Raw genomic sequence first — 26,777 nt, 5'->3', positions numbered from 1 at the left:
CATTTTTATAATCTAGTTTTATCTGTCTTTTCAGAAGATATTCAAAGCAATGATAATTCAGCCTAGTGATGATGGAAAGAAATAAATGCTTAGAAGTGAGATGTTGAAATTATATATGTCATTTTGGTTTTGACCATGCTACTAAATAATCCAGTTCCTTTGTTTTACTGAAATAAGATGTGCAGATGGTATGGTGTAACTAGATGTTATTTTAATGTGTGTTATTGTTTTGCTATTTAATATCCAATTTTACTAAATTTAATAATAGAAATTCTATGAAGTCTTTGTGAAGTGAGATACAAACAAATGTCTTAGGAAATTGGCTTTATTATTGGTAAAGTCCTTTATATGAAAGATGTTTTAAACTTTCCTTCTTTATTCTTCACTAATTACAGAGATTGCAAAATGGAGGAAAAATGTCAACAGAAGTTAGTTTTAATAGCATACATTTGATTCTTCCAGGAAGTAGAAAAGCATTGTCGCTGTGGGAAGCATACAAAACGAATGCCATGTCATAAGCCTTATATTTGTGAGACTAAGTGTGTTAAGATGCGGGACTGTCAGAAGCATCAGTGTAGGAGAAAGGTATGTGTAGTAAGCCTGGGAAACTGATTTAAAAATTGTCTTGAATTTGTATTTTTTGAGCCTGTGATAAGTGCCATCATGATTTGTTCTTCAGATGTTAAAGCATGTTCTTTGTTTTCCATATGGAATACTAGTAAATATTCTAGATTAATCTTGTTTATATTAGTGGGAAATCTTTACTAAGGTTTTCAAATGACAGGTCTCTTTTTGGTCCTGGGCATAAACGTTTTAACTTGGTTCTTGGGCTGTTTCTTTTCCATGGATTTTAAAACATCATGGTAGTGTTAGGGTGTGAGAGAGTGGTAGAGTGTTAGAGTTCATTTGGTGGTAGAGGCTTAACTTCCTAGTGTTCAAATCTTATTTATAGACACTTGGTTCCATATAAGTTGGACTGGACTATTTTATTGAATCTGTAAATTTGTAGTTTTTGTGAGTTCTGTTTATCATGAATTATACCTCGATTTCTGGTAAGGTTTTCTTGTTCTTAAATCTATTAAAATATAGTGATACTGTTTTGTTTAATGTTAATATGGATATCTTTTTCTGTTCTTTTACTCTTAACTCATATTTAAAGTGGACTTCTTAGAGACCACATTTAGATACTATTTTATAGTATCTTCCACTCAAATGTTGACAATCTTTGTCATTTAATTTGGACGTAGTCATTTAAATTTAATGTAATCTTTAATATGGTAGGATTTAAATCTGTCATTTTGTGATTTATTTTCTATTTGCCCATCTGTTGTTTGTTCCTTTTCCCTCTTTTGTGTTTTCTCTTTGATCAGGTATTGGTTTTCAGTGATTCATTTCAACTCTTTTATTGGATTCTCACACATTTTATATCCATGTATTTTATAAACCCCAAATACATTCAATTACTTTTGCTTTAAATAGATACCTTTTAAAGAGTTTGAAAAAGTAAGAAAAGTACTCATATATATTTATCATGGAATTCACTGTTTTTGGTGCTTTTTATCCTTTTACATAGATTTGGGTTTCTGTTTTCATTTTCTTTCTTTTGGAAGGACTTCTTTTAATATTTTTTGTAAAGCTGGTCATGATGTCTTTCAACTTTAATGAACTGTCTTCAGCCATTGTGACAAATATTTCTGTAGTAGAATTCTAGTTTGACAACATTTCCCCCATACTTTAAAGATGTTGTTCCATTATCTTTAGCTTGCATATTTTTTTTCCCAACCAAGTGTATGCTTGTGATGGTTATCTTTGTTCCTCTGTACTGTATGTAATGCCTCTTTTTTCTTTGGCTACTTTTAGAGATTTTTCCCTATACTGTTGGTTTTCAGCAGTTTATTTGTGGTGCTCCTGTGTAGCTTTCTTCTTGTTTATTTAGCTTGGTTTCTGTTGAGCTTCTCTGGATCTGTTTTTAGTTTTCTTCAAATTTGTGAAATTTTCATTCTTTGTTTCTTCGAATATTTTTCTCCCATGCATCACCTTCTGAGACTCCAATGATGTGTGTGTCATGTTGCTTGAAGCCCTATAGCCCACTGATGCTCCATTTATTATTTAGTCCTTTTAATTTCTAAAAATTTAATTTTAGCCTATATGTAGCTTTGTCTTCAGTTCACTAATTTTCTTCTACATTATCTAATTTGATGTTTATCCCTTCCAGTGTCTTTTCATCTCAGAATGTAGTAATTTTTTATCTCTGAGAATTGGGAGTTGAGCCTTTTTTATATCTCCCATGTCTGTCCTTAGCAGGTTCATGCTTTCCTCTATCTTCTTGAATGTATGGATGAGCTATACTTTTATAATGTTCATGTTAATGTCTTTGCCTACTGATTCTGTCATCTATCATTTTTGGGTCTATTGCTGTTGATTGGTTTTTCTTCTCCTTTTGGATGATATTTTCCTGATTGGTAATTTTTTATTAGTTTCCAGATATTATGAACTTTAAATTTTTGGGTGCTGGGGATTTGTTTGTATTCCTTTAAATATTTTTAAGCTTCATTCTGGGTTGAAGTCAAGTTATTTAGAAATCATTTGGTTCTTTTGAGGCTTGAATTTATTAGGCAGAATGAGGCCACCCTTTTATCCAGGGCTAATTTGGTGTCATTACTGAGGCAATAATTTTTCTAAGTACTCTACTTAAAGCCTGTGTATTAGGAGATTCTTCCCCTGTGTCCATAGGGAACACAAATTATTCCTAGCCTTGAATAATTTCTTAGAATGGTTGTGACTTCTCCTTCCAATGGTTCTTTCTCAGATTTGGGTATTATACATGTGTACTATTTACATGTATTCAATATATTGAATTAAAAAATGTACATGTATTTACATGTATACTGTTAATCATGTAAAGACCAGTACTCAGCAGAGGACTCAAGGGGTCCTTCCTTGAGTTCTCCATAACTTTCTCTGTACTGCTACCACTTCTTCACAAATTCTGGCTACATTGACCTCCATGAATTATGAATTTTGTCTGCTCAACTTGGTGAGACCACCAGACTCTGCTTGTGATCTTCCTTGTGCTATGGCCTGGAAACCTAGTTCTAAGCAAGTACTATCATAGAACTAACCTTGTTTGTTTCTCTTAGAGTTTGTTGTCCTGTGCTGCCTAAATGTCTAATGTCTAAAAACTGTTGCTTCATATATTTTTTCTGATATTCTGGTTGTTTAAAACAGAGTAAATCTGATCATTATTACTCCGTCATGGTCAAAACCAGAAATATGTTGAAAGGCTTATTCAATTCATGGACCACATAGATTCTTTCGTCCCATTGTTACTGGCAGAGTGATAGGTACATAGTATTACTTGGTAACTATTAGCCTAATTGAATGAACTATTTTGACTTTTAGTTGCTTTTCAATAGAGTGTATTCTGTTTTAAGCTATTTTTTATACTTTGAAACTTGTTCTTAAGTAGGTTACAATCCTACGTTTCTTTAAGACAGTTGCAGTCTGTATTTTTTCCTCAACATTTGGATATCTGAGAGGTCAAGGAAGGAGTTAGGATGGCAAGATGGGCTTTAAGCAGTTGCTGTGTGTTCATGAATGAAATTGGGGGAGGTCTGCACAAATGATTAGAAGACAGGGAGGTGAGAAGATAAAGAAGCAATTAGCCTTTCTCTGTTTCTCTCTTTTAGTTAGTCTTTGATGCCATGGTTTGAAAATAAACTAATTTGATTTAATTAAATTAAATTAATATTAATTTAATTTAATAAACTAATTTGAAAAGAAACTAATTTGAAAACCAAACTAATCTATACACTGAATCATAGATTGATTTATTTTCATTAAATAATTTAAAAGATAGACTTAATTGTTTGCCTGAATTGACTGTGGGATTTGACCAAATCCATTCCCTTGGTTAATATTGGCAATCTCTGCATAGATACGTAGGAATGAAATTATCTAATGGGACTGTTTTAGTTTCCAGAATAATTAAAGGGCAAGGAAATTTAGCTTGATTTCATTAAATTAGTTCGTGGTCTATTTAAATTTATAAGTTCTTAGTACAGTCTGTCTACTTAGAATAATGTTCATCTTCTTGAATACTTTTATTCTTATGGTGAAAAGAACTATCTTTTGCTTTTCATGAATTCTGAGAATAATTAGTGATGACATTCATATTATGTGTGGTTTTCAAATGACTGTTCTTTATATATTGCTTTCCCTTCAGTGTTGCCCTGGAAACTGTCCACCTTGTGATCAAAACTGTGGACGGACTTTAGGATGTAGAAACCATAAATGTCCATCTGTCTGCCACAGAGGTAAAATTTAACAATAGCTGTAATTTAATGTTTGTTTTTATACAGTACTTTATAGCTGATAAAGTTTTTACATTCATTTTCTGATTCTTAACAACCTTGAGAAGGTAAGGCAGTCACCAGTATCCCCATTTTATGGGCAAGGAGATTGAAGCTAAAGATACTTCAGTGACTTGCTCTGAGAAATACCTAGTAAAGCACTATAGCTAAGATTTGAACCCAGGCCTTCTGAATATAAAAGCTTTGTTCTTTTTAGACACCATGTTGTTTCCTTACTTCTTCTTAACTTCCCTCACACAGTTTTTATGTTAGTTAATATGTTCTTAGGTTTTTTAGTGTTATTTTGAATTTTAGACATTTATATGGAATTAAGTCTAGTAAGGGATTGGATGTATCCTAAGCCAGTGGTTCTCAGCCTTTTTGGTCATAAGATTCTCTTACATTCTTTTTGTAACCAATGACTTTTTGTAAATGCTGGTTTTATCTATTGGTATTTATTGTATTTGAAGTTAAAATACAGTGTAATAATGTTTATGGTTTTATTTATAAAAATAGCAATAATGAACTCATTACATCTTAATACAGTAACTTTTTTGTGAAAAATAACTATTTTCTGAATAAATGTAGTGAGAAGAATGGTATTGTTTTACATTTCTGCAATTGTCTTTAATCTCAAGCTTAATGGAGAATAGGCAAAATTCACGTGTGCTTCTGCATTCAATTTGTTACTATACACCTTACTCATGGCATCTGTAAAACTACTCTATGCACATGAGACCTTTTAGACTTCCTGAAAGGGTCTCAGGGTTGCTGAAGTTATTAGACATTGAAAACTGAGCTAACGGGGCACATGGGTGGCTCATTCGGTTAAGCGTCTGCCTTCAGGTGAGGTCATGATTTCAGGGTCCTGGGCTGGAGCCTCCTGAGTCCGCTCCTTGCTCAGCAGGGAGCCTGCTTCTCCCTCTGCCCTTGCTCTGCTCCTTCTTGCTTGCTCTCATGTGCTCTCTCTCTCAAATAAATAAATTTTAAACAAATTAAAAAAAAAAAAAAGAAAGAAAACTGAGTTAACTTTACCCATTTGGAGTAGGTTGATTCGAAAAGGAATATTGATTGTATAGAACAGTGGAGGAGGCACGGACTTTAGGGTCAGAGGTCCTGATTGAAGTCTGGACTCTGCAGCTTAGATAGCAGGTTTATGACCTAGCACAAACTGTACTGTTTTTGTTACCTTCCTTTGGGATTAGGTGGATGCCAGATACTTCCTTTAATCTCTTAATCTTCTCAAAAGTTCAAAAAGTATATTGTGCTACTGTTACTTTGTACAGTAAGGAGACAGGCAAAGAGACTATTGGCCAAAGGTCATAGAACTAGTTGCAGAGTCAGATGTGAACTCAGACTTTAGTGATCTTTCCATCCCATCACATTGCCTCCCTGTTAGGCAAAGTGGCAGATTGAATTAATCCCATAGACTTTTTCCTGTGTGTGTTCTCTGATTTGTTGGTATCTTTAAATTGTGAAAGAATTTTTTTTTGTTTTTGTTTTTATAAACATATATTTTTATCCCCAGGGTTACAGATCTGTGAATCGCTAGGTTTACACACTTCACAGCATTCACCATAGCACATACCCTCCCCAATGTCCATAACACCACCCCCCTTCTCCCAAACCCCTTTCCCCCAAAGAATTTTTTTTAAAGTCATATTACATCATCGATTCATTAGATTTTATTAACATTCTAAATTTAGTCATTAATTCAGTTAAAGAGTGTTTTTGAGTGTCCACTAAGTATCAGGCATTGCGAATGTATAAATGAACAGTTTTGACAAAGTGCCTGCTCTTTTGGAACTTATTTTTTTACTTCCCCTCAGCTAGAGTATAAATAAGTAATCAAAGTAATATGGAATATTAGGTAGTGACAGTTATAGAAAGGAACTCTAGTGTGATCAGGAGAGGACTCTAGAAAGAAGACATTTGAGAGGAATCCAAAAAAAAGTAAGGTATTACAAGCCATGTGAAAGGGGGTGGGATGGTGTTTTGGGCAAGAAAGCAGTAATTGCAAAGGCCTAGAGACAGGAGCGTTCGAAAGAATTTACAAAGAGGACTGAATGATGTAAGTGCTCAGGGGAACAAATGATAGGAGATGAGGGCAAAGAGATGGTGGGATAAAGGATTGCTGGAGAAAAAATACGTTTAGGACCTTGCTGACTGTTGTTAAAACACTGGCCTTGACTTTAATTAGAAAACCTAAGTAGTTGTACTTACCATTAAAGAAATTGGATCCAGTAGTTTAGAATTCTCTCACCAAGGAAACACCAGGCCTAGTTGATTTTTACACATGATTTTTAGCATTTAAGATGTGTGTGTGTGTGTTAAGTTCAGTCTCTCCATAATCTATTTGAGAGTAAATGTAAAAAAGGAACATGTCCCAACTTGTTATCTGAAAGGAAAGTAAGAGAAATTATAGGCTAGTCTAACTCATAAATATGTTTGTAAAAAATTTAAGGTTTCTGTTACTCAAATCCAGCTGTCCAATATGATAGTATTAGCTGTTTAAAACCTTAATCTTTCTTAGTCAAGTTAGGTTTATTCCAATAATGAATGATTATTTTAACTTTAGTAAATCTAATGATGTGATTCACCACATAAATAGTCTAAAGGAAAAGTGAAACTATTTTAGTGAATGTCTAAAAACAGTTGATGAAATTCAACATTCATATTTGATGAAAACTTAATTAGAAATTGAAGGGAACGTCCTTAACCTGGCACAGAATAGCTGCGGAAAGGGTAGCGCGCGTCCTGCTTAGTGGAGGAGTGTCAAGGCACATCGCACTCTTGTATTGTTTGGAAGCAAATCCCACAGATCCTTCAGTGTTCATTTCTAAAGGGTGGATTCTTAACCTAAAAATAGTTAAAATATTTCTTAATATTAGCAAATATCTGCTGCTCAAATAACTTGTGTCATAAATATCTTCATCTTTAAATTTAGTTTGTATGACTCAAAAACCTGGTAAGATTGACATATTGCAGTTGTTTGATGTCTCTGAAGTCTGCGAATCTATACATTCCTTCCTCTGTCTCCTTTTCTTTTTTCCTTGTCTCTTATTTAAGAAATGAGGTTGTTTTATTTAGGCACAGAGTCTGCATTTTACAGATTACGCCTCTGTGGTATTATTTGACATTTTCTCCTGTATTTCCTATAAATTATTAGTGGAATATTTGATCAGATCCAGGTTCTTTTTTTCTTTTTTTTTTTAAAGGAGCTTATTAGCCCCTAACAAAATTTACCTTAATGGAAGGTATGTAGAAGATGTGTTGTGCAGCTTTTACCATTTGATCCACAGTTCCATAGGATACATAGAACCATTATTTCATACTGTTTTCCATCATTCGAGACACCTTCATGTCAGGGTTACACGGTAACTCATAGGAAGAAGATGCGAACTACATGTTTGCACTGTGAACATATGGAAGTTTGACTTACAGTTCTTTAAGTTCAAGGTCATCTGTGTTAACGGTTCTGGAATTACTGGAGGAGTGCCCATTTTGGCAATCGACCCACTGGTCACTGGAGTTGCATTCTGTATGCGGCTTTTTCATTTTAAAACTGTCATTGAAGCTACTTTATCTGTCAGGGTATGAAATTCTGTTGGTCAGTAGGAAGACTTTAAAGAAATTATCCCTTATTTTTCTCAAGATTCTGTTTTCAACAAAGGAAAAATGATGCTTTAGCTTAGAGTGGCAGAAAGGTGTTACGTTTGATAAGTTCCTCTTTGAATTGCTGAAGGTGAATGGAAATTATTGTTAAGTGTGGAAAATGATATGCTTCAGACTTAAAGGTCATTATTAACTGTCAGAAAATATGACACCTGGTCACTCTTTTGGAAAAATAAAATTTGATCACGTGTATAATTTGGCTTGCATTACCATCAAGAAAAGACTTCACTGGGTTATACATTACTTATCAAAACACTGAAGTATAAATTTGATGACTTGTACAATACATATATATTTTTTCCCTGTGTTGCTTTTTACTCTTATTTCCTTATTCTTTGTTCACTATTTGAATAAAAATCCTTCTGGTCCTTTTAGGAACTTTTATAAGAGGCTTTAACCAGGGTACTTTTCATCATTAGTCTGTTTCTTATCAGGTTAACTGCTCTTCAGTGTTTTGCTTGGTTCTGACACATAGGCAGCAGTCTTTTACGATCCTTGCTCCTTAGTTGAAGAGTTTTATTCCCTTCTTGCTATTTCATTTCTGCGGGGAACCTTATTTAGTGGGAACACTGGAGTAGGAAGAAAGACCTGAAGATGATGTCAGAGCTTTGGGAGAATTTTATAGCCTGTTAAAAAAAATTTCTTTATTTTGTTTCTGTGTATTCCTTCCAGCTGTAACAAAAGGTAAAAAAAACTGAAACCCAAATAACTTTTCCTTTTGAAATATGTAGAAGAGAAATACTTGGAATTATAACCTAAAATGAGAGTTTAGAATTAGTCCTTCACAAAGCATAAGTAATAGTAAGTTGACTGTTCTTGTTAATAACCTGATGAGAGAAATTACTCTTATTAGGGAATTTATCTAAAAATAATGTACTTGAGTAGAAGTATGCATGAAAATGAGCCAAAAAGATTATTGATGTTAGATTTTTCTAAGACATAAATCTGTTTTGCTTATGTAGTGATGATTAAATGATTAATGTGTTAAATTTGTTATTTAGAATAAGAAAATTCTATAACTTTTTAATTGAATTATCAGTGTAGGTATAGAAAAGAATACAAATAGTAATAAGTGTATAGCTTGGTGAATTTTTACAAACTGAACATAACTGGCTAACCAAAACTCTGATGATTAAACAGAACATTACTAGTATTTCCAGCACCCTCCTTGTATCCTTCATAACCGTCATCCTGATTTCAAACAGTACAGTTTTTCCCATTTGTTGTATGTAAATGGACTCATATAATGCACACTCTTTGTGTTTGGCTTCCTTTGCTCAGTGTTTCGTGTGTGAGGTTCATTCACATTGTAGTTTCTTTATTCTCATTGTAGAGTATCCAATTGTGTGAATACTAAACTCATTGATTCTATTGTTGATTATCATTCGAATAGTTAAGGACATTTCTTTTTAAGTTTCAGACCTTTTTTTTAGGCAGTTGTTATCCCTGCCCGGAAACTGTAGATGTGAAGTGCAATTGTGGCAATACAAAGGTGACAGTGCCCTGTGGCCGGGAACGTACCACAAGACCACCCAAGTGCAAAGAGCAATGCAGGTTAGTATGAGGTTCTGCATCGACTTATATCTGGTGTCTTACAAATTTAAGTTCATATTGATTTTAAATATTCTTAGTACTTTAAATTCTGATTTAATGTTCTAAAATACTAATATTCACCGTATTCTTGTTGTGTGGAAACAGAAGATAACGTAAATAGATAATTGCACTTTAGATATAATTGTTCAATGATCAAAAGTAATTTAAAAAATTGTACTTTATGATTTAGTCGACCACCAACTTGCCATCATACAAGTCAAGAAAAACATCGCTGTCACTTTGGCTCTTGTCCTCCGTGTCATCAACCTTGCCAAAAAGTTTTGGAGAAATGTGGTCACTTATGTCCTGCTCCATGTCATGATCAAGCATTAATAAAGCAAACTGGCAGGGTAAGAGAATATATTTAAGAGGTAGTGCACTGCTGTGGGTCATATTTTCTTAATTTTTACTTAGTCATTCAACAAGCAATGGTTGAGTACCTACTGGGTGTTAAGCACTGTAATAGGAGGTGGGGTACAAGGTAAATAAGACTTGCTCTTTTGTCTTAGGAAGCTCATGGTATAGAAAAAGTGAGAAACCAATAAACAGATGTTTGCTAAAATTGTGTGATAGTCATGTTATAATTCTGATACACGTGAGGTTGGCAGTCTTCGTATATTATGGTTCAGGGTTATAGGTGTCTTCTATAGGTTGCCTCAAAGATTCATTCACTTAGTCAGTGAATATTTATTGAGTCCTTACTATGTGTTAAGCATTATCCTACCTGTTAGGGAGACAGCAGTGAACAAATAATGGAGATTACATTCTGCTGGCAGAAGTCAGATTTTACAGTTCTGTTTCTCATTCCCCTTTTGGCTAATAAGAAGTAAAGGATAAAACCCAGTAGTGCAATTGCTAGGTTGTAGGGTAGCTCTATTTTCAACTTTTTGAGGAACAGCCATACTGTTTTCCAGAGTGGCTGTACCAGCTTGCATTCCCACCAACAGTGTAGGAGGGTAGACCTGTACTCCTGGGGCAAATAGTACATTATATATTAATAAAAAAAAATTTAAAAATTTTAATGGGAAAATGCTTTAAAATACATAATTATGAATTTGTAAATTTATTTATATATAATTACCACTGTGGTGTATTGGATTGGTTAACTCAGAATAAAAAGTTTCTCAACTCCCATCTGTTAAAAAAAAAAAAAAAAGTAAAGGCAGCTACATTGTTTTTGTTCTGCCATTTAAAAACTGGAGTCTGCCTTAATTTTTAACATCAAATGTGTATGGAGGGAAGCAATCTGATAGAATACAGATGGAATAAAATATTTCAGTAAGCACAATTTGTTGGTTACTTAAAAAAATTTCAACCTGCTTGAGCAGAGGGTATGTGGAACTATTTTCTTAGATTCTTACATATAATTTAATTCTTCTGCCTTTAAATTATTATGTATTTTACTTGTAGCACCAGCCTACAGGCCCTTGGGAACAGCCTTCTGAGCCAGCATTTATTCAGACTGCATTACCTTGTCCTCCGTGTCAAGTTCCTATTCCTACGTAAGTATTTTAGAATTTTAACCTAAAAAAAAATTTTTTTTTACATAGTTCAAGGTATATCTTTTTTTTTTTTTTTTGAGATTTTATTTATTTATTTGACACAGAGAGAGAGATCACAAGTAGGCAGAGAGGCAGGCAGAGAGAGAGGAAGGGAAGCAGGCTCCCCCACTGAGCAGAGAGCCCGATTTGGGGCTCTATCCCACGACCCTGAGATCATGACCTGAGCCGACCCTGAGATCATGACCTGAGGCAGAGGCTTAACCCACTGAGCCACCCAGGCGCCCCTCAAGGTGTATCTTAAATTACCTCCTCCCCTTTTCTTTGTTCAGTTCATCATTTTTTTCAGACCTAGTCCATAAACCAGTCTCTCTGTCGTCAGCCTCATTCTTTTCTAAGTACATTTTACATACTGCCTGAAAACCTCTAGATATCTTTTTTTGGGTCTTTACCCTAGCTGGAGTTTAATGTCCTTCTGAGTTTCCATAGCAACTCACACTTAGAATAATTCATCCAAGAGATCATCTGTTAGTTTTCCTGATGGATTCCCATGCTAGTCTGTGAGCTCCTTGAAGACAGAGGAAAACCAAGTTGCAAGTAAGGTAAACTTGAAGGAAACATTGAAAATCAAAGAAAGTAGTGTTCTGGAATGTAGTGTTCCCAGGAAATGGCCTGGACTGGGTTGTAGAGAGTCAAATCCTAGGGTAATATGAATTATGGAATGGTTCATACTTTGAGTAGAGGTTATGGAATATAGGAGTAAAAGAAGCACAGAATTCTGGGAACCAATGTAAAATTAGAAAACAGCCTGTTGTCTACCATTAAGGTTCCAAACAATATTTGGTATTGTTTTAGAGAGACAGTTGTTATTTCCTTTTATTTCCTTATTTATTTTTATTTATTTATGTGTTTATTTTTACAGATCTTATTTATTTATTTGATAGAGAAACAGCAAGAGAGGGAACACAAGCATGGGAAGCGGGAGAGGGAGAAGCAGGCTTCCCACAGAGTAGGGAGCCCAATGCAGGCTCAATCCTAGGACCCTGGGATCATTACCTGAGCTGGAGACAAACGCTTAATGACTGAGCCACCCAGGTGCCCTTCTTATTTCCTTTTAAAGGCTCTCACTCCCATTTTGTCCTTCCATATTTTTCTTCTGAGTGTAAGTAGAATGTATTTTTATATACTGGTTGTGTAGTCAGGTTGGGAGGCAAAATGTTGGGAGCTGTATCTACAAACAGTGATTTTAGTCTGTAGATTAGTGGAGGGGAAGTTCATAGGCACTTCAGTTGTTTGTATAATTGTAGTCAGTTATCTTTGAATTCCTTTGTCTGTCTTACAGGAGGATTATTTAAAAGAGATGCCCGTCTTATTTCCTAAAATTCTTAAGGATAGATTAAATATTTTATTAATTAATTTCCTCAAAATTAATTAATTTCCTCAAAATATTAGGTTGGATTAAACATTTTATGACAGTAGAAAAACTGCCTGGAATTACTAAGTCATGTTTACTAGAAGTTTAAAGAATTAATTTTAAAAGTCTTTCCTTTGCACTTAATTGTAATATGCTGCTGAAAGTTCTCTTGGGGGTACATATATTAAAACATTGTGTTTTAGAGTAAGAACTCTTGAGTCCAATGTTTCTTCTAACTACTACCATGAATAAGTCCTATATCTTCTCTGTTTGTAAATTAAGGATATTCAAGATATTTACAAAGATGTCAGTGGGGAAGAGAGAATTTTTGGAGGTCTTTGTTAAAAAAATATTTGTTGTATCTAGTAAACAATTTTTTTTCTTAAACTCTGTTTTTTTCTGATGTTAGTATAGCCACTTCTACCCTCTTTTGGTTACAGTTTACATGGAGGAAGGGACAGATTCTTAGAAACGCAAAAACCTCTGAAACTGACTCAAAAAGTAGAAAATCTGGATAAACCCATACGTAGTAAAGAGATTAAACTAGTAACCAATAACCTACCACAAAGAAAAGCTGAGAACAAGTTACTTTACTGGTGAATTCTACCAAATATTTAAGGAATTAACACCAGTGTTTCACTCTGTGAAGACACTTCCTGACGTATTCAATGAAGCTTGTATTTCCTTTATACTAAGAGCAGAAAAAGACATCACAAGAAAAGAAAACTGTAGATCAGTATCCCTTTTGTATATAGATGCAAAAATTCTCAACCAAATACTAACAGACTGAAGCAACATGTAAAAAGGATTGTACATCATAACCAAGTGGGATATATCCCAGAAATATGAGGTTGATTCAACATATGAAAATCAAAATATTAAAGTAATATTTTATCACAAGAATAAAGGATGATCAATAGGTACAGGAAAGCATTTGACAAAATCCTACATACTTTCTAGATAAAAACACTCAACAAACTTGGATAAACTAATTCCCTCAACTTGATAAAGGGCATCGGTGAAAAACCCTTAATCATACTTAATGGTGAAAGGCTGAAAACTTTCCTGTCAAGAACAGGAACAAGACTAGTAGGATATCTGACCTTGCCCCTTCTATTTATGTTTACATTGGTACTAGCTAAAGCAATTAGACTAGAAAAAGAAATTAAAAATATATTCACACTGGGAATAAAGAAGTAAAACTACTCGTATTTTTAAATGACATGATCTTGTATATGAAAAATCCTAAGGAATTCTTATTCAAGCTGTTAGAGATAGTATTTGAGTTTGGTAAAACTATGAAACATTAGTCTACAGAATTCAGTTCTCTACCCTAGCAATGAAGCATCCGAAAATGAAATTAACAGTTCTACTTCCAGTAGCATTAAAAAAGCAACTTGTTTATTCAACAAATTTAATAAAAGAAATCTGAGATTTTATACACTGATAACTATAAAAAATCTTTGAGAGAAATTAAAGAAGACCAAAGTCTGTGCTACTGGCATACAGATAGACATATAGATCAAAGGGAATAGAATTGTGAGTCTGGCCACCATAAATGTAGGAATTTATTTCTATTTAGTTTTTGATAAGGTTACTAAGACAGTTATTTAATAAATGGAAATACATCCCATGTTTGTGGATGGGAAGACTTAATATTATTAAGGACACTACTACCCAAAATGATCTATAAATTTAACATATTTTTTGTGAAAATCAAAGCTGGCTTTTTTGTGGAAATTTTCTCCCAAATTCATAGGGAAATGCAAAGGACCCCGAATAACTAAAACAGTCTCGAAAGTGAAAAACAATGTTAGAGGACTCACACTTCCTGATTTTAAACTTATAAAACTATAGCAGTCAAAAATCTGTGGTAGTGGTGTTGGGAAAGACATATCGATCAATGGAATAGAATTGAGAGTCCAGAAAGAAACCCATATGTTTATGGTCAATTGATTTTTGACAAGAGCGTCAATCAAAACAGTTCAGCAGGAGAAAGAATGTTTTATGTCAACACATAGTGCTGAGAGAATGGATATTCACATTGAAAAAAAAAATGAATTTGGACCTCTACTTCACAACATATATACGTGTTAACTCAAAATGGATCTAAGATCTAGAAGTAAGAGCTATTAAACTCTTAGAAGAAAATATAGGTGTAATTCTTTGTGTTCTGGGTTAGGCAGTGATTCGTTATATATGACACCTAAAGCATAGGCAACAAAAGAAAAAATAAAGTAAGAGGACATCATCAAGCACAGTTTCTTAGTTGTGTTACAAGGACACAATAAAAAAATTGAAAAGACAACCACAGAGTGGTAGAGATAGTTTGCAATTCATATATCCTGTAAGGATATTATCCAGAATATATAAAGGATTCTCAAACTGAGAAACAAAAAGACAAACAATCCAATTTAAAAATGAGCAAAATCTTTGAATAGTCATTCCTCTGAAAAAGATCTTACAAATGGCCAGTAAACATGTGAAAAGATGCTCAAGTAATTGTTAGGGAAATGCAAGTCAAAACCATAGTAGGTGTCATTTTCCCTCACTAGGAAGGCTAAAATAAAGAAGACCTAAGTGTTGGTGAAGATAGGGAGTAGTTGGAACCATCATACATTGCTGATGGGAATGTAAAATGGTGCAGCTACTTTGGAAAGCAGTTTGGTAGTTTCTCAAGAAACTAAACTTGGAGTTACCAACTTAATCTTAGGTATACACCTGAGAGAATTGAAAATATGTGTTCACAAAAAAACCTGGACACGAATATTACAATAATAAGAGCATTATTAGTAATAGCCAGAACGTGGAAACAAGTATCTGTTGACTGACGAATGGATAAACAAAATGTGGTGTATCCATCCATGTGTATCATTCACCTATAAAAACGCATGAATTGTTGATACATGCTATAACATGGATGAACCTTGAAAGCAGTATTCTAAGTGAAAGAAGCCAGGCATCAAAGACCACATAATGTTTGATTCCATTTATGTGAAATGTTCAGAATGTCTCTTCCGTAGGGACAGAAAGTAGATTGGTGTTTGTCAGGGGCTGCGGAGTGACTTCTAATAGTTACAGGGTTACTCTGTTGATTTTGAAAATATGCTCAGTACTGGTCATGGTTATAGTACCTTGTCAATGTACTAAAAATCACTGAATTGTACTTTTTAAAAGTATAAATTTTATGGTATGTGGGTTTTATCTCAGTTCTACTAATTCTACTAATTCTGATATAATGATTTTTTTTCAGTTAGTGTATAATAAAATTATTATAAAGTATATGTTAAAATTATTGCTTGTCACATGAACTATCCAGGAAGTATCATTTCTTTCTTAGAGTAGAATGTACATGTTCTTGTCCCTGATTTATTTGACGGAGAGACACAGCGAGAGAGGGAACACAAGCAGGGGGAGTAGGAGAGAGAGAAGCAGGCATCCCGCTGAACAGGGAGCCCAATGTGGGGCTTGATCCCAGGACCCTGGGATCATGACCTGAGCCCAAGGCAGATGCTAAATGACTGAGCCACCCAGGCACCCCCTTATCTACCATTTTCAAACATAACATGACTTTTAATGATAATTTGGCCACGTTCTAAAAGAATTCTGAACATCTGTGCTATATCATTTATGGTGCCTTTGGCTTCAGGTTATAAAGAACCTAAATAAAAAGTACCATAATAATGTTTATGCCTTTAACAGTGTGGAGGTAGAGCAGCTCCATGGTTGCATAAGCTGGTTAATGCAATGATGCATCACCAAAGGCCCAGATGGTGCCTGTTTTATCCTCAGTGTGTCATCTTTGCCCTCAGGCTCTTTGGCTTTCTGATCAATTTCCCACCCAGATAGGAAATTTCCAAAGAGAAAAACAGAAACTGTTTATGCCTTTCTACCATCATCATCTTTTTTTAAAGAATGAGAATCCTTGGGGCGCCTGGGTGGCTCAGTGGATTAAGCCGCTGCCTTCAGCTCAGGTCATGATCCCAGGGTCCTGGGATCGAGCCCCGCATCGGCTCTCTGCTCTGCGGGGAGCCTGCTTCCTCCTCTCTCTCTGCCTGCCTCTCGCTGACTTGTGATCTCTGTCTGTCAAATAAATAAATAAAATAAATCTTAAAAAAAAAAAAATGAGAAGGCTTTTCCAGAAGCCTCATAGCGAAACTCCTTCCACATTTCATTGGCCAGAATAGGATCACAAGACAGTTTCTAAACCAGTCCCTGGAAAGGGAAGTAGACTGTTTATTTTTTAGTTTTTTAAAATAGACTTTATCTTTTTTTAGGTAATTTTTCAGGTTTATAGGAGAATTACACAGGAAGCACAGACTTCCCATATGATCCTGCTACACATAGTTTCCCTTGTTATTAACATTTTACACTAACGTGGTACAGTTTTTTTTTACCATTGAGGAACTGATAGTGAATAATAATATTATAAACTGAAGTCCATAGTTTACATTGAGGTTTAGTTTTTGTGTTGGATGGTTCTATGAGTGTTGATAATTGCATGATCTCATGTATCCACTATTCACCATTACAGTATCATACAGAATAGTTTCACTGCCCTAAAAATGTCCTGTGCTACACTTGTTCATCCCTCACCATCCTCTCCCTCAAGCCACTCAAGCCTCAAGTTTATCTTTTTAATGTCTCTATAGTGTTGCCTTTTCCAGAATGTCATATAGTTGGAATCATACAGTTTGTAGCCTTTTCAGCATATTTCATGTAGCAATATGCATTTGAATTTCCTCTGTGTCCTTTTATGTCTTGAATTTCCTCTGTGTCTTTTTTATGTCTTATTATTCACTGTCAATTCCTCTCGTTTCTTTTTACTGCTGAGTAATATTCCATGGTATGGATGTGCCACAGTTTGTTTATGCATTTACCTATTGAAGGACATTTTGGTTGCTTCCAAATTTTGACAGGAAGAAAGCTGCTATAAACACTTATGTGTCGATTTTGCTGCACCATATGGTCAGCCTAGTTTAGCTTCGTAAGATACTGCCACGCTAACGAGTTGGCTGTACCATGTTGCGTTCTCATCACAGTGAGAGTGCCTGGTGGCCTGTATTCTTGCCAGCATATGCTACTGTCCACGTTTTGGGTTTTAGTCATTCTAATAGATGTGCAGTGGCATCTCATTTTATTTATTTTTTAATTTTTAAAGATTTTATTTATTTATTTGACAGACAGAGATCACAGGTAGGCAGAGAGGCAGGCGGGTGCGGGGAAGCAGGCTCCCCGCTGAGCAGAGAGCCTGATGCGGGGCTCGATCCCAGGACCTCGAGACCACGACCTGAGCCAAAGGCAGAGGCTTAACCCACTGAGCCACCCAGGCACCCCGGCATCTCATTTTAATTGGCAGTTTTCTAATGACACATGGCTTTCAGCATCGTTTCACATGTTTATTTGCTGCCTGTATGTCATCTTTGGAAGGTGAAGTGTCTGTTCTGTCTTTAAATCTTTACCATTTTTTAATTGGGTTGTTTGCTTTCCTATTGGGCTTTAAGAATTGTTTTTACATTTTGGATACAAGCCCTTTACCAGATACATGTTTTCCAGATACTTTCGGCCAGTCTGTGGTTTTTCATTTAAAATGTGTTTTCATTTAGCACTTTCATTTAAGTGTTTTTCACAAAGCAGATGTTTTGGTTTTATAAAGTCCAGCTTAACCAGTTTTCTTTGGGAGATGACGATTTTGGTGTTGAATCTAAAAAATCATTATATCCAACTCACCTAAATTTTCTCCTATGTTTATAGTTTCGCACTTCACATTTGGGTCTGTGATCTATTTTGAGTAACCTGTTGTGAAAGGTGTAAGGTCTTTTGGGATTTTTTTCTGTGTGATGTCTATTCCATTGCCAACCATTTGTTGGAAAGACAATCACTTGTCTATTCGGTTGCTTTTTTCCTTTGTCAGAGATCATTGGACTGTATTTATGTAGGTCTGTTTCTGGGCTTTCTATCCAGTTCCATTCTGTTAGCAGTACCATACTGTCTTAATCACTGTAGCTTTTAGTATGTCTTTAAGTTGGGTGGTGTCAATACTCTGTTGTTTTTCAGTACTGTATTGGCTATCTTGGTTTTTTTTTTTTGTTTGTTTTTCCATATAGAACTTAGAATCAGTTTGTTGGTGTTCTCTATTAATAACTTGCTGGGATTTTGATTAGAATTATGTTGAATCTAGATCAAGTTGGGAAAGAAGCAACATTTTAACAATATTTGCACCTTCCTATCAGTGAACAGAGGCTATCTCATCATTTATTTAGATTGCTTTTGATTTCTTTCATCAGTGTTTTGTAGTTTTGCTCAAATAGATCATGTATGTATTTTGTTAGATTTGTATCTATTTTATTTTTTGTGCTAATATAAATGGTATGTTTTAAATTTCAAATTTCAGTTGTTCATTGCTGGCATATAGAAGAGCAATTGGCTTTTGAATGTTAACTTTGTATCCTGCAGTTTTTCTGTAATCACTTATTATTTCCATATGTGTTTATTTTTTATTCTTAATAGAACCAGTAGACTTAGCACCTTTGCTTTAGATAATCTTTTTAAAGAATTTGTAACATTTTTGTTTTATTTTTTTCTTGCAGAGAATGTCTTGGGAAGCATGAGGTGAGTTATAGGCACAAATTTTTAAGGAAAGCTTATAATCTGTGCCTCTTCTATTGAGGATTGTTAGAAATGACAAAGTCAAAGTTTTGGGTTTTTTTTTTAGCGCTTTAAAAAGTATAAGAGTCTAACTGCAGATTTTTTTTTTTTTTTAATTTTAAAATTTTAAAATACTTTTAGAGTGGGAAAATGAGAGCTCTTTCGTGCCAGTGGAGGAAGGGGCAGAGTGGGAGGGAGAGAAGCAGACTCCCCACTGAGCAGGGAACCTGCCCCAGAGCTTGATCACAAGACCCTGAAATCATGACCTGAGCTGAAATCAAGAGTCGGATGTGCAACCGACTGAGACATCCACGGGCCCTCTGCTGATTTTTAAAATATATTGTGCTTTTTGGATTTAGCCTATGTATATGTGGTCTCTATAGCATTGTTATATTGAATTTCCTTTTAGGAATAGAATGTGTTGTTTGTTGGCATTCATTTTTTGGATTTTTTGATAAATTACTTTGATTTTGAAAATGACTATTAATGAAAATGTGTTAGTTCTTTATGAAACTTGTTCTCAAGTGATAACAGAGTCATTTCAGAAACATGGGTCCAGAAGGTTTTGTGTGTATTGATATTTTTCTCCTTATTCTTTTTTTTTTAAGGTGAGTCCACTCCCATGCCATGCTGTAGGACCATACTCTTGTAAGAGAGTATGTGGACGAACCTTAGATTGTCAGAATCATACGTGTATGAAAGAATGCCACAAAGTAACTGAAATTGATGCCTGCATTGGCAAAAACAAGGTAATATCCTTAGGCTGAATGTCTATGTCCTTATAGTATGCTTGAAATATTTTTTGAATAATTATGCTGTAAATATTTTTCTATTTTGTTAGAACTTTTTTCTTTCTTCTTGCCTTTATCCCTTCTCCTACCTTGTCTCTCTTAATACAACCAACTTTAACAGCTTGGTGTATATTTATCTTTGTGCAAGCTCATGATAATAAGCCTTTTAATGTTCTCTCAACATACTGTACTGTGTTAATACATAGGCTTTGATTTTTGATAAAAGTACAGAAATCATCTATCTATTTAGATAGTAGGTAGCAATATCACTTCCACTTCTGTCCATTTATATCTCTGGATTTAGTCTGGAGCATTTGTTCTCAGCAATTTTTTAAAACCTTACATCTGTGATAAATTGTGTTCACAATTTTAATAAATTTCTAATCTTTCATTGGAAATAAAGTAAATAGGATCACAGATATAGGGCGTGTGTGTGTGAAATTCACTAAAAGCATTTTACCAAGCATATGAGAAGCCAATCATTGCAAGATCTCTAAAATTGCCATTTTACAAGGAAAAATAAATGTAGCTAATCAAATTTTAAATGATATTTAGTTTTATTTTTGAACATTAAATTCATCAACACATAAAAACAGAAACATAGAACAAGAAAATTATTTTAAATAACAATAAAATATAAAAGACTCCTATTAAAACAGAGATACAGATAGTCTCCTATTCTGAATTTCCTAGGCCATATGAGAGGTTCTGGCCGAGAAAATACAGGCTGAAATGTTTTTCGTCTCCAAGAATAGTCAGGGAAATCTTTATTTATCCTTAACCACTCTGCTTTTTGTCTACTTCTGTGATTGAGGGGGTTGTTATGGCCCATGTGATACAGTTAAAAACTAACTCTTCATCCTCCTGTGTCCCAGAATGATTAATTTGCCAGAGTCCCCTGCCAGTCTACATTTGACATGATGTGTGAATAAAAAATAAACTTCTGTTATATAAAAAATTGTATATTTTAAAAATATTTAATTTTTTTTGTAAACTTCCATTCTTTAGGGTATCATAATACTATTAGCAAGTGTATTTAATGAGGCATAAACAAAAATTTTAAGATTTGTTTTATTAAATAACACTAAATTTACAAATGGTTAAGGTTTGACTTGTATGTTACTGAAAGTTTCACTTGCATTGTTCTTTTTTTGGTCTTTGATTTGGTGATTGTAAAGCATGATAACCTAAGCCTCCAGAGTATCATTCTTGCTCATGTGCAGACATGTCAATGTATTGCTTATAACCTCTTCATCAGTCCATGCTTTGATCCTTAATAAAAATTTACTCATGATAAAATGAAAAATATTAGAATTATAAAAATTCATACTAATATAATAATTCAAAACCACTTTAACTAATGAGAGTATAGCTTCTGTATGGCTTTCCTCTTCTGGGTTTCCAGAACATTAAGTGAGTTGAAAAAAAAAACGCACTTCAAAAGCTGATTTGACACTGATCGGGGAATTATCTTGGATTATCCCAGCATTGCTTCATGGGCAATTGCTATGGTAAAATATGGGTTATAAGTTATGTGCAGTTCTTAATTTAGCTACAAGTCTATCTTTATCTCCCACTCAGAGAAGGCTGATGCAGTGCAACAGAGTGAAAGTTACATTATTTGAGGGATAACTTTATAGCCTCTATAATTTATATATTAAAAATGAAATAACTCATAAACTCCTTAAAATAAATTCCTTACTGTAATATCTCAATTGAGACCCATTGGAGAAGATCTCCTTGCATGTCCCTCTTGATCCAAATGGCTCTGGAGTTACTAATGCGGTTTCTACCTTGAATTCTAGCACAGGCCTACAACATAGCAGATATTTAAAAGTGTTTATTGAATTGACTGGAATCAAAATTCTTTTGCTTATCTCTGTTCCAGTCTCTCCCTGGCCTTCCTGACAGATCCCAGTCCAGTCAAGGCTGTTCTTAAAGGCAGTGCCTCTCATTGCTTCCATTAGCAACAAATATGTCCCTGTTGTCTAATTCATACACTGGAGTGAGTGGAACAGAGTGGTTAACTGGGGAAAGGTGTGAAGCTGATGGCAAATGAAGTGTGTATTTCCCAAGCAAACCTGGGCACGGATATTTTTGAGTGACTAAAAAAAGAAATAATGAAGATGGTCTTTTCTCTGGGAAAAATCTATACCAAAAATTTTAAAAAAAGAAAATATAGGTACATAATCACACACAGACAATATATTTCTTACATAATTATGTATTGATAAACCCCTGCCACACAGTGTTGTCTGCGTGATGCGCATCACCTGGAATCTTGGAAATGCAAACTCTCAGGTCTCACCTCAGTATTTTAGCGATTGCCAAGTGATTGATCATGCACAAAAATGTTTGAGAGTTACTGCTAAAGGCAATGTGTGTAATGTGTGATGCTTCATTGACTTAAAAAAAAAAAAGAATTATGTTACAATCATCAGCCTCACTGAGAGATTGGAACTTAATTATTCCAGACATTAAAAACAAGGAATTGGGGCGTCTGGGTGGCTCAGTGGGTTAAGCCACTGCCTTCGGCTCGGGTCATGGTCTCGGGGTCCTGGGATCGAGCCCCGCGTTGGGCTCTCTGCTCAGCCGGGAGCCTGCTTTCCCCTCTCTCTCTGCCTGCCTCTCTGCCTACTTGAGATCTCTCTCTGTGTCACATAAAAAAAAAAATAAATAAATAAATAAATAAATAAAAATTAAAAACAAGGAATAATTCTGTAATGTGATAGAGGTACTAATTATTGCTACAATGAGAATCTTATTACAATATGTAAATGTTGAACACCTCAAATTTAAAAAATGTCAAATATATGTTAATAAGATGGGAAAAAAGAGAATTTTACTTTCCAAGATTTATTTTCCAGTTTGTAATACTAACCCAAATGTTAATTCTGCTTTCATTCTTATCATCTCATTGCTTATAATGAGGATTGCTATCTTCCCTGGATTTCCAGCTCTCTGATGAATCAGGAAAAGCTCATTTTAGAAGCTGATATGACTGATTGGGGAATTATTGTGGAATATCTCAATATTGTTCCCTGGCTTAAAATTTGTTTTCTTTTTTTTTTTTTTTAAAGGAGAACTGTGTAAGATATTTGACAGCCAGGCTTGCTGTATTTCTGAGTTGATAGTTTCTTCTAGAAGATAGAACTTGACATTGGAAGTGATCCAGGAAGGTAGCTTAGCAAGTACAGCTTTAGTGATTTTTTTTTTTCATAATTGGAAGGAAGGAGCCCCATATCATCAGTATAATTCTTCTTTTGCAGATAAGGAAACTGAAGGTTACCAAGTGACTTGTTCATGATCATGTAATAGGAGAGCAAGAATAAGAAAGTAGTAGTACCCTTGTCTTAACTCCCAGCCCAGTATGTTCTTCTGTTTCATGTTATTTAAGTGAAAGATTATTGCAGGCGTACCACATAGCCAGGAAAAAAACAAGTGAAACAGACAGTGTGTGTCATCTTTGGCTATATTTCCATATTTTGAGACTCATTGCCTATATTTCTCCTAGTCTTTCCAGTTTCAGAAAGTTGTATTACCAGTTTTAGCCAGTTCTGCAGATTAAAGGGAGGAACATTTCTTGATTTCTTTCTTCATTGTCCTTGTCTCACTACACACCTCGTCAGGTTTATCGTCAAAGTATATCCCTGAATCTGACCATTTCCTATAATCTCTACCATACCCTCCTCATCCAAGCCACCATCTTCTTTCCCTAGAGATGTCTGTACTATATTCTCCCAGCCAGCTTCCCTACTCCCAGTTTCATCTTACTGCATCAGCTAGATTCATCATTTACAAATGTAAGTTAAAAAATGTAAGTTAAAAAAAAAATGTAAGGTGTGTTATCTCCCTGCTCAGTACGCATCAGTTACTCTCAGGATAAAATCCAAATGGCCTTACGAGGGCCTGTAAGGCTTTATAATGATATAACTTCTGACTACCTTTCCTGCCTCTTAGCACTCATCACTCATGTGCTCATTTTTGCTTCTACTCTTTTTTTTTTTCTTTTAGATTTTATTTATTTATTTGACAGACAGAGATCACAGGTAGGCAGAGAGAGAGAGGAGGAATCAGGCTCCCTGTGGAGCAGAGTCCGATGCAGGGCTCGATCCGAGGACCCTGGGATCATGACCTGAGCTGAAGGCAGAGGCTTTAACCCACTGAGCCACCCAGGCACCCTGACCTTCTATTCTTGTTATTTCTTAAATATTCCACATTTGTTCTACATCAGAAGTTTTGCACTTAGTGTTCTTTTCTCTGGGACTCTACATTCGTATGGCTCTCTCCCTTATTTATTCTGTTCAAACATGAATTTATCAGATAGTTCTTCCTTCTTATTACTTCTGTTACTCCCTCTTAACCTGCTTTATCTTTTTTCAGAGTGTTTATGAAGACATTCTATTATCCTCTTTACCTCCCCCACTTAAATTTAAGTTTCTTAGGTCAGGGGCCGCTGCCATTTTGCACATTTCCAGCATGTGAATTAATTTCTGGCATATGATGCTGGAAGAGTGTAGAATAAATTAATATACTTTTAAAAATAAAAAACAGAATTTATAGAAGTATGTTTCCTAATTGAAACACTTTCTCTTTTTAATCCTATATATCAAAAATAGGATTTTTATTGACATAATCACTGTTTTTGTAATCATGGCTATACTTAGGAATGATAACAGAATTTTTAAACTTTAAACTTAAGACTTGGTATTTTCTATAGCTCTCGTACTTTATCTCATGTATGACGTGTGAAAATAAATAATAGCCTGCAATAATAATTTTAAACTTCTTTAGTAGGTAGATGGTAGTTAAATTATTAAATTACTAGAGCAGAGAGGTACCTTGTTGAATTTATATTGAAGTACATTTATTTGTAAATGTAATGTAACTTTGGTTCATTGAAGTACATTAAAACATAAACTGCTGGTCATTCTCCTTTTTTGCCTCTATGTATGTTTCTGTTTGGCAAGGTGAGAGCAGTATATCTAGAACATTGCGTGCTTTGGGAATTTTTATTTATGTGTTAACAGAGTGTTGATTTCTTTAGTTTGATGGTGATCATGTTTGTTGGGTGGAAATGAATTAACAATGTTTTATTTTGGGGCACCTGGGTGGCTCAATTGTTAAGTGTATGCCTTCGGCTCAGGTCATGATCCCAGGGTTCTGGGATCCAGTCCTGCATCTGGCTCCCTGCACAGCATGGAGCCTGCTTCTCCCTCTGCCTCTGCTGCTCCTCTTGCTTATGCTCTCTCTCTCCTTCTTTCTTTCTCAAATTAATAAATAAAACATAAAAAAATAAACTTTTATTTATTTCCACTGTGACTATTCTTTAGGAAGTAATTTACATTTTTAGAGGAATACTCGTAATTTACAATTTCAAGATGAGGCAGCTTGATTTAATGAGGTTTGTGGATATAAAAATCTTTGTGAATAATGGTCATATTGATACCTTCCTGTTCTTCATTTTGAATGTGTATTTTTTCATTTGAATATTTTTAAGAGTGCAAGCATGCATGCACTATTTTATTAACTGTATTCCTAAGAGCTTCAAAAGTACTTTCTTTTAATGGGATGCGTAAATTTTATATGTATATTTTATAATTTTAATATACAGAAATGTTAGACTTCTGTACTTAGATGATTTATTACCTTATTTCCTATCAGGCTGGCCCAGAATGCCTTCAGTGTGAAGAAGGGTGCTCTAAATCACGGCCTCTGGGTTGTCCCCATCCATGTGTTTTGCCGTGTCATCCTGGAGAATGTCCTCCCTGTGTTCAGATGCTTAGAATAAAATGTCACTGCAAGATCACAAGCCTATATGTGGAATGTAGGTAAGTGGACTGAAGAAATATTCTTGTTTTACTATAATTATTTTTAACCAGTATTTTTTTAATAATTCAGAATCCTATGAAGAGTACTTCAAGGAACATTATTCATTGTCACCCATAGATGCTCGAAGCTTAGATTTTCCAATAGATACCTGAAGAAAGAAATGTAGAATCCTTCACCTTGTACATTCTGAACCCTGATTTCAAAGACAGTTATGCTTTTTTTCTATTTAGGGATTCTGTTTAAGATTTTTTTAAAGGAAAAAAGTTGTATCGCTGCTTTAAAAAATGTAGAAACGTTCCTATAACAGATTGCTCGTTAACAGTGTCAAACTAGAATGTTGTTGGATGAAAAGTTGAAGTGCACGTAGCTACTGAGACATAATTTTTAAATTACAGACTTTTACTACAAATGTATCTGTTATGGCATTTGTCATATTAGGCTCTGACTTCTATATTTCCTTTACTTAAAAAAATGTACACTCAACGAAGTGCATGTTTTTGCTTGTGGATTATGTGGAGAGAAAAAAATTCCCATTTTTTTTCTACTTAATCACGATCTAACATAATTTACTAACTTGTTCAGCTCCATTTACCCAAGTTTGTAAAGTAGGTTCTTTGTAAGTGTATTTTACTAAAGTTAAATTTGGGAATATGGCTTTGTTTCTAATTTTTTAAGCAGATGTACTTCTTGAAAAATGCCTGTTAATATTAATTTAAACTTGTTTTTGTCATTTGGACTCTAGGCTCATGTTCTGTTAAATTGCAAAAGTCAGATTTTATTCTTTTTAAATATGAAAATTGTTCTGTTGAAATTTTAAGAATAAAATATTTCTTTAGCTTTAGAAGTTTTGTAGAGAGAGTGAAGAGGACAATTTTGCTTTATTGATGAGTAATACCAAGGAAAGATATTTCCTTTGGTCTAGCAGGGTTGAAATTCCCTGTCTTGCTTCTTTTTCCCTTTGTCATGTAGTCTC

The 26,777-nt window shown here is 34.5% G+C and overlaps 1 protein-coding gene across 7 annotated transcripts in view; it reads left to right on the top strand.

Moving 5' to 3' along the window:
• The window catches only part of NFXL1 (nuclear transcription factor, X-box binding like 1), a 76,100-nt gene that overhangs the window by 26,364 nt on the left and 22,959 nt on the right, over nt 1-26,777 (top strand). For all 7 annotated transcript variants that reach the window (XR_007125320.1, XM_047719226.1, XM_047719225.1 and 4 more), the window contains exons 11-18: nt 463-585; nt 4,226-4,316; nt 9,461-9,581; nt 9,811-9,970; nt 11,031-11,122; nt 19,124-19,145; nt 19,790-19,930; nt 25,637-25,803. Coding sequence is in view for 6 of the 7 variants with exons in the window: in XM_047719226.1 (XP_047575182.1) it covers nt 463-585; nt 4,226-4,316; nt 9,461-9,581; nt 9,811-9,970; nt 11,031-11,122; nt 19,124-19,145; nt 19,790-19,930; nt 25,637-25,803 (917 nt within the window). In the remaining variant the exon portion in view is untranslated. The remainder of the gene's footprint in view (nt 1-462; nt 586-4,225; nt 4,317-9,460; nt 9,582-9,810; nt 9,971-11,030; nt 11,123-19,123; nt 19,146-19,789; nt 19,931-25,636; nt 25,804-26,777) is intronic.

Source organism: Lutra lutra, chromosome 2 (assembly GCF_902655055.1).
Source record: "Lutra lutra chromosome 2, mLutLut1.2, whole genome shotgun sequence".
In the NCBI taxonomy this organism is placed as follows: Eukaryota; Metazoa; Chordata; class Mammalia; order Carnivora; family Mustelidae; genus Lutra; species Lutra lutra.
Note: the sequence above shows the minus strand (reverse complement) of the source record. Positions and strands in the feature narration are given on the sequence as shown.